General features: G+C 42.3%; 1 protein-coding gene across 4 annotated transcripts in view; it reads right to left on the reverse strand.

The window, feature by feature from the left end:
- aplp1 (amyloid beta (A4) precursor-like protein 1) overlaps nt 1-8,395 on the reverse strand; it is a 32,683-nt gene extending 24,288 nt beyond the window's left edge. For all 4 annotated transcript variants that reach the window (XM_080307914.1, XM_026183762.2, XM_026183763.2 and 1 more), the window contains exon 1: nt 8,119-8,395. In XM_080307914.1, the coding sequence (XP_080164040.1) occupies nt 8,119-8,184 (66 nt within the window). In that variant the 5' untranslated portion in view covers nt 8,185-8,395. The remainder of the gene's footprint in view (nt 1-8,118) is intronic.
- Between the last annotated feature and the right edge of the window lie 809 nt (nt 8,396-9,204).

Raw genomic sequence — 9,204 nt, forward strand, 5'->3', positions numbered from 1 at the left:
GCGCCTGATTTTCTTTATCCTCTTTAGTTGTCTGAAAAACCAGCACAACCCATCTGTGTACACGGTGTAAAACAGGCACAGGGAAATGCAGTGGGAACATTATGAGCTAGATTTACTTGGTGAAAAAGACAAAAGAAGTATCTACAAAGAGAGCACAGAGACAAGAGGAGGTTTTTGTGACTCACTGCACACAATATGTATTTCTGGGACTTTCTTGCTTAGGCATAAGAATAGGGGGGGGGGGGGGGGGTAATTATTTAAATCAAACAAGCAAACTGATTACTGGTATTCGCGCTAATACTTACTTTGATGTGGACATGAACTGACTGCAAAAACAGCCGGAAAACTAACCGCAATAATGGATGCTACTTGGGGATCATGCTCACACAGATTGTAGGTGCTTCCTGTTTCCTGAAATTGTATCCTCACATTTACATCCTATGAATCACAACATGAATTTAAGGTAAACAAAGGCCTGCTGATCCTCATTTTGGGGGCTAAGTATCTATTTTGAGTCTCTCTTTTCATCATCAGTGTAACATTTTCGCACAAACTAGCCCTTGAAATTTTCCAGGTATCTTACTACTAAGTGTAAGTACAATAGACACTCATGATGAAAAGAGAGACTCAAAATACTCTCTTAGCCTCCAGACTTGTTTATATGATATCAGAGATGAACCCAGTGTGAAATATTGGGCATATATCAATGTTTAAAATAACAGTTTGGCTGACAGGCTGTTTGTGTTGTAATTTATTCCTCTTTTAGTGTCATGGAAACATTATTAAAACATAACTGAGCTGTTTTAATCTTTCAGCTCTGCATGCCACTCTCTTTGATCATTTAGCCTGTGCAAAATGCATTAAAATCTGATGTAAAAAGTGAAGTAAAGGGGGTAAAAGATGTCAATGCAAATTCATGAAGAAGACAAATAACCCTTTGTGTCTTGCTGCAATTCTAAAGCTCCAAAACATTTGACACTGAAGGCGTTAGAAGAATCAGACTTTGATGGTATCAATTTCAAAGCATGAAAAACACATCATTGTGTAGATCCCCTCACCCCCAGCCGGTCGTGGCAGATGGCTCCACCTGTGCTGGAGGTTTCTTCCTGTTAAAAGGGAGTTTTTCCTTCCCACTCTCACAAAGTTCTTGCTCATAGGGGGTTATCTGATGGGATTTTTTTAGGGTCTTTACCTTATAATATAAAGCATGTTGGGGCAGCTGTTGTGTTTTGTTGTTATAAATTAAACTGATTTAAATTGAAGCGATTTTGAGTATTGCAACTACCATTTGCAGTTGGTCTGTTAATGTACCACAGACGGCAGTGAAAGCAGCAAATCTCTCCATGTACTTTCTACCCTTACACATTTGTTTGGAGATATCAGATACAAGAGACTTCTGCTGGGCAGACCAATTACTATACTGTGCATCTGTATTCAGTGGAGAGCTGCTGACATCACGCCACATGGGACACAATTAATCATTTTTGATTGGCTATTCGCCATCTATTGACAACGGTTGAAATTTGACCTCACTTTTAAAGGGGATGAATTCTGACATTATAAGTTATATGTGTCCACCGGGAATGGAAGTCACATTGCCTCAGTAGTTTTTAATTTAGTTCTCAGTGTCGACAGATGAGGCGTTCAGTGGGAAAAGGAATGCGGCATCAGATCTTGGAAAAAATTCTCCAAAATCATGGAGGTGCAGGGGAAAGGGAAAATAAAGCTAGGGGTGAGGAGCAGCATGAATTATTCAGGAACAATCAAAGTACACACATGAAAAGTGAAAAGATGTCACTGGCTACTAAGAGCTGCCGAGGCAGATGGAGAGGCAGTGTCTGAGTAGGGGAGGGGTAAGGAGTGCCCTTGGGATGTGGCGGCGGAGAACAGAGGAGGCAGGGACAGAGAGAGAAAGGAAGGACGAGGGGGGCAGAGCCAAGGAGGAGACAGGCGTGGGGATTTTCCTTTGTATTATGTAGAGGTGGATGGGGAGCTGGATGGAGGGGAAGTAGCAGGGTACACAAAAACCAGGTAGCATGAAGCGAGAGGGGGTGGGGTCTGCCTTCTGACTGCTAAGAGGCGGCGTGACAACTGCCATAGCCGTGTCGACAAGCGAGAGCCCAGACCTTTTCATGGCCTTCAATAATTGATGCAGCTTGTGCAGTGTGCCATCTTTAGTGTGTACGTCCACGTTTGTGCCTCTCAGCCTCCCGTCAGTACAACTGTGTGACCTATTTGTTAGCAAGTGATTTCTACCCATCTTTGTTCAACTTGGAGGAAAGTGTCTGAAATTAGCTTTTTGTCCGTCTAAGAGAGATGACAGAGCAACAAAAGTTCATCGAATGTCCTCCAGAACTGTTTCTGTTCCTCTTTTTTTTGTAACTATTATTACTGTTTCGATGGGTCATAGTGGACCCAACAACTCTGCACACTCTCACACCGCGCATCCAGCCTCGTTATTAAATTAGACTTTGCAGTCATGTTTTCATACAACTTATAGCTTCACTCCTGACATAGTTTTTTTCTACCAGCTGCTGAGGCTGAGCAGGAACAAGGATTGTTTCCTCCACAGCACAGCATGCACTCCACCCTGCAACCCACACAACACTCTACATGCTCCACATCACTTCCACTCTCGCCATGCCAGGGCAATCCCCTGTCTCTCTCTCACTCTCTCTCACTTCACCAGCCCTCAGTCTCTTTCACTGTGCCCTCTCTCTCTCTCTCTCTCTCTCTCTCTCTGTTTTTCCTCCCGAACATGGAGGACAAGTGTTATCTCTACACTGCAGATGTTTTTCAGGGGGGCTCCGCCGAAGCCTCCCACTGGCTGCGGCAAGGCTAAACGGCACGCTTTGCCCCGGCGTTAAACTTTTCCACAGAAATACAACCCCATTAGGCTTACTGAGGCAGTTATGAAGGATGTGAAAACCTCGGGCAGCAGCGATATCTCTCTCCTGCAAGACTCCAGAGAGGAGGCAGAGCTGGATGTCATCATCTAGTCTCTCAATCCCTGTAGGTGACACTGGACAAACTTATGATGTGCAAACACAAATCTTCCACTGCACACATCAAAAATGCACAGTCCCATCTGGGCTTCAGCTGGTACAGACACAGGTGCAGAAAGTCATAAGTGAAGTGCTTCAAGCTTGAAATTGCCCCATGAATCTCTCTCTCACATGCTCTCTCCCCCTCTCTCTATATATATATACACATGTATATGTGTGTGTGTGTGTTTTATGTGGCAGTCAGTAGGTGGATGATGAAAAGTAAAGTAATCTTGAGGAAACTGGGAGCAGCTTTAATCTACATTCTTTTTAAATCTTATCCTTTGATTACACATAGCCTAAAAAAGGGGCTGCACAGTCTGAGAATCCAGAGAAATTAACTCATCAAATGCAGCACATCATGACAGGCTATAAGGGATGGCACTAAATGACAAGCCTCCTGAGCAAATTATTAATAAACTTTAATTTGGGAATGACTCCATTTTCTAACCGAGACCTATAATTTGAACGTTTTCAGAGAAGCCAGAAAACAAGATGAATCATCTTGAGTGGGATTTGGCAGAGGTTCCCCAAACCTATTGGGGAGGGTGTTTTGCAAATGTGCAATTAATGTGAATTTATTTTCTGCACGAAATCTGGATGAACTCTACGCCCCGGGCATACACAAATGTACACTTTTTTAATTTCTACCCAGGCACTCAAAACAACTGGCAGCAAGAACGAGAATAAAACCTCCCAACAGTATTAAACATACGGCACTGTTCCGCTGAGATGGGTTGCAACAATTGCCCAAAGGGTGCATTAATGTCATGCATTCGTTTATCAACTCTGGTAAGGACTCTACTGCTGAGGCACTTTTACAGCGGTCCCTTTCCCCCGGTACAGTACAGCTTTTGTTTCGCAATGACTCTGCAAGATCTAATCCTGGAACTGTGTGTGTTTGTGTGTGTGCGCGCGTGTCTGTGTGTGTGTGCGCGCAAGTGTGTGTGGTGCACCTCAAAAACTTGGAAAGGAAGCGAGATACGGAGAACAGGGAAAAAACATGTGATACAACAAAATGGTACGTTTTAATGCCCACTGGCACACGGATATAGCAGAGAAAAGCAAGCACACAGGAATCCATTAGTGAAATACGATTATCTCTTGGCTCTAAAATTAATTAAGTGAGTGTAGGGCTGTGTGTGTGTGTGTGTGTGTGTGTGTGTGTGTGTGTGTGTGTGTGTGTGTGTGTGTGTGTGTGTGTGTGTGGATGAGAGAGAGATCTGGTTGTCCTTATCTTTCTTTTTCTGTTTTTTTTGTTTGTTGTTTTAAACAAATCCTCTTGTGTTACTACACTGAAAGGCAGATGGGAGTGGGAGGTCGTTGCATCTGTATGGCCTGAAACTGCTATTCCTGATGTGGTGGTGGTGGCAGCGTGGAGTGGGCAGGTTGCACAGCAACTTTTTGAATTACTTTGACTGAATTAATTTGACATTCAGGCTCACTAAAATGTATTTTTTAAATCTTCCTGCCTTTTATCTTCTCCACATAATTTCCTGTCACGGTCCGGGGTCGGTGACCGAGCGGTTTTAGTCTCTCTGTTTTTTGTCATTTTGTGTAATGTTAAGTCTTCCTTGTTATTTCTAAGCATTATTCTGTAAGGGCCTGGGTTGTTCTGTTTAGTTTTGTTAGTTTTGTTTGTTGAATCTCCCCTCGTGTCTTTGCCCTCTGTGTCTCCCTCTGTGTTTGTGTTTATGTGTGTTCTTGTGTCTTCTTTCCCCTTCTTGTGGTTTATTCCATGTTTATCCAAGTTTCCCCAGCCCATCACTTCTGCTCTCTCTCGTGTTCCCTCGCTCCCTCTCGTCAGCCTCTCCTCCACTCCTGCATCATGTTTCCTGTTTTATTGTGAAAGTCCAGTGTTTTCATGTTCATTCTGTTCAGTCTTGCTTGCCCTGTCTCGTTATGGTTATTCGTGCCAGCTGTGTTTCTCATGTGTCCTCACTTCCCTTGTTATCCCTTTTGTATTTAGCGTCTGTTTCTTCCTGTGCTTGTTGTGGCGATCTCCCTCATTCATGGCTGCATTTCCCTGTGTGCCTCTCTGTATGTTTAGTTATGATTTCAAGTGTAGTTCTTTGTAACGTTTTCCCTTCCAGCAATAAAGCTGTTTTTTGACTTTGAATTTTCGCCTCTGTGAGGTCTGCTTCTGGGTCCCTTTCCTGCCTGCACGCAGCTGCATCATGATATTTCCCTACTCTCTCCTTGTTTTCCCTCTTTATGCTTAAATCTTTCCTACACAATCTTTCCAAACAGCACATTTGTTTCTGGGTCTGTCCTCGAGACTCTCTGTGCTGGAGAGCTCAGGCAGAGGTTTGCACTGCAGTTATTTATCTAAAACTGAGCATACCTGTAGATCCTACAGTGGTCTTTAGAAAAGAAATATGGCTACAGAAGAGCACAATCACTGTATGAGCGCTTTGTGTAACAACAAACTGCAAATGGATAGAAATTTGTCCACTGTGCAGGTTTTGTGCAGCCATTTCTACAGGGCAGTTGTTTCATTAACATCTCTGGTCCTCTTAAAGCATTATGGGTAATGCTGCAAATCATCAAACAAAATCTTCTTGTTTTTTAATTGACAGGATTAGATTATGGAAATTAATGCAGTAACCAAGAATTATTCTCAATGGGAAATTTTAGCCATGAAATGTTTCTATTCTCAGGAATAAAAATCACCCATCCATCCTCTTCCACCTATCCAATTAAGGGCCGTAGGTGGGCTGGAGCGTATCCCACCCCTATCCTAGTTATCGTCAAATCCAAAGAAAAAATATTGTGTAATCCGAAGATGTATCAGTTCCAGCTTTTCATATAGGTATGTTTTTTGGTTCTCTCACACTTGTATTCATGTAGAATACCTTCAGGTGTTGAAGTGCTGGTTTGGACAGGATAAGCAGTCTGAACATGAAATCACAACCCGCGTCTTTCTTCCTAATATATTTTGAAGGCCAAATAAATAGTCCATTAAGAAAACATCCATTTAAAATAATGGAAAATAAAAGGAATGTTAGAAAAAGTATAATAAAATAACTGGAAAATGATGTGAGAAATTAATAAAAGATCTACATATTTGTGCAAAATCTCACTCAAATTCAATATAGGTGCCAAGCAGAAATCACTACAGTTCTAATGACATTTGAGCAAAAGTAATGTAAGTTATCTATATTTCCCAGTCTTATTAAAATGGGAAATGCTCGTAACAAACCAAAAAATCTTCTGCATTTCATTAAGGTCAGACAGCATTGCACAAGTTCACAGGGTGCAACAAAGGGGTTGTTTCTCTGACCTTTTGCGTCATGGGGAAAACTGCTTTGTATGTCAATTTGCTAATGTTTTCAGTGCTTCTACAGGTGAGTGCTATTAAAGCTGAGAGAGCAGGGAAGCTCTCATTGGACATACGATACATGTGACTGTCTGGCATAAAAATGTCTGTGCACTCACAGCAAGAACACAGGATAATGCTGAATATGTGTTTGAGTTCCAGTTAAAGGCCATATGAATACACAGTAGAGTCTGAAATTTCCATTTTCAAGTTAACATGCTCTGTTTAAATGGCATGCAATAACAGAGAGATCAAAACAATTTTGCACTATTCATGTTTGAACTGTATTCATGTTAAGTGAATTAAGGGAGGCTGACAGTTTTATTAGGACTAATACCACAGTGTAATCCAGCCAGTCAACCCTCTCAATGTGTAATCTTCCCTGTAAACCTTCACGAGCAGGTCTCCTTGTATGAAGCTAAAGCCTGTTCCTCGGTATAGCAGTAATCCCACTAAGGCTCTTACAGAAGTGAAATCATTTCAGAATGAAAGGAGAGGCTTTATGACTGCTACTGATTCACTGAGGATGATGATTAATGAATAAACACTTCACAAACTACCTCAAGATCTGTCTCAACCTGCATTCAGGGTCCTCCATGTATCACCTCAGATGTTAGAGGTGAATGCAATCACTCTTTATTAGAAGAGGAGTGTTTCACCTAAACCACAGCTCGAGCTGGGATGTCATGACTCATCCATCCCCCTTTCTCCTCCCCCCTCTTCCTCCTCATATCCCTCCCATACTCACACACCTCCAACAATAACCTAGAGCACATCCTCCAACTTGAATTCATGCCTCGTGATGGGTGGCTGAGGAGTTATTGAGAAATAAAGGTCAAGTCCATTAAGCTGAGGGTCGGCTGTAAGTCACGATCAGCCGGAGAGGGGGTTGGAGTACCTGGTGGCCCATTGATCTTTCATTCTGTACAAGAGACTTTCAGTGTTCACCCCCTAACTATGGGCAGGTACATATGCCAATAGAATGACCCCATATATGTCATTAAGATGGATTTCTCAGTATCACACTCCCAAAGACGCCTCAGTGCAAATCTGACAGCAAATCTAATTCCTGACTCTTCAGCAGGGAGTTTTTAATCAATTCAGTATTCTTCCATGAAGACCAAATGTACAACAGAACACCAATTGAATATGCATGATGGCTCCATCCTGCTCAAGAGCTGCACCACTTCTCTAAAGGACGGATGCGAGCTGATTTGCTTCTCTGACAGCGCCAGATGGGGTGAAATGAGATGGGATTTAATCTCCATCCTTCCACAGAAGCAAAAAAAAAAAAAAAAAAGAAAGAAGAAGAAGAAGAAGAAGAAGAAGAAGAAGAAGAAGAAGAAGAAGAAGAAGAAGAAGAAAAAAAGGGCCTGTAACATTCATCATATCAGTGCAGGCCCAGGCTTGACGCAGCGAGCCAAATATACTGTAAACCATGTTCACGGACACTCTCCTCAGTGTGGGCTTTCATTTACATCATATATCAGTATCTGCATGTCAAACGTTTTCACTATCACTGCATTTTCGTGGGCGATGCGTGTCATTACTCTTGTTGACACAGGACGGTGCATTTACAAATGAAACCTGCCCCAGATGATTATGAGCAATCCCGGAGAGAACAGCAGCTGAATGAGAGAGCGAATGATAATAATATTAAAAATACATTTTGTCCTCTTCGCCATTCAGTGAACAAAACAAACAAACAAAAATTCAGCTGGCAGAGATAAAAGACTCCGACTGTTTTGCTCTTACCTCGACGTTTTTCCGCACGCATAATGACAATACAGCCATCAATATAGGTATTGCAGTATGTCCCATTTTCTCGCCTTCCTCTGCCTCTTTTTTATGACGAAGTTGCTGCTATATAATAACTGAGTCCAGCATAAGCTGTCTGGTTACATCGGCTGAAGTGATGGACACTGCCTTTCCTATATATCTCCTGCGTCTTCCTCCTGTTCGCTCGTCTTGCCGTCGGGTTCTCCAATGGCAGCCTGGGCTTTTATGTGGATGAAGTCTGACAGAACCAAGCCCTGTTTCTGCGGGTATTTATCACACAGGCTAGTCCTGGCGTCCTCGCTGTGGCTTAGTGCAGAGAGACATCTGGTGGGGATGAGCTGAAAATGCAACCGCTCACTTTCTGTGTCACATTTAAAGTATGTGTGAGTGTGAGAGAGAGTGTTGGGGGGGAGGGGGGAATTCACGTAGTTCATGTCTTAACCTGTGGTCCTACTGCTGTTTCAGTTGAAGACAAAGCAAGCTGACTTGTCATGTAGAGAGTAACCTTGCAGGTGATTCACTGAATAACTCTTAAGGCGCCTGGTTAACTGATTCAACTGCATGCAAATTTATTTACAATGATTTTTAAAAATGTATTTATTAGTTATTGCATTCATATGTTACCAGTAATTTACAAGCAAATATACATTCACTGATCTTGAGCTAACTGTCACTTTTCTTTAAATCACATTCCTTCAATGGAAACATACTTTTGGAGGACATTTAAGTGGATATGAGCACTCTTAATAATACATTTGCAGCTATTGTTCCACTGCTATAAGTCTGCCTCAGCAACACATTGTTGCTAAGCAGCACTGTGACAGTGGGAAATGTCAGTTTCAGAAGTCATATTGTTAGCCTGAGTAAAGAAGGTCTTTCTCGCCATCACACCATGACAGGAAGCATCCATCCCTCCCACCATCCATCCAGGCAACCACTGACACTCACATTCACATCTAGGGGCACATTACAATCACCACTTAATCTAATGTGTATGTCTTAAGAGAAAACTGGAGTACCTTAAGAAAATCCAGGCAGGCACATACAAAGCCCACACAGAAA

Source organism: Astatotilapia calliptera, chromosome 11 (genome assembly GCF_964374335.1).
Source record: "Astatotilapia calliptera chromosome 11, fAstCal68.1, whole genome shotgun sequence".
Classification (NCBI taxonomy): domain Eukaryota; kingdom Metazoa; phylum Chordata; class Actinopteri; order Cichliformes; family Cichlidae; genus Astatotilapia; species Astatotilapia calliptera.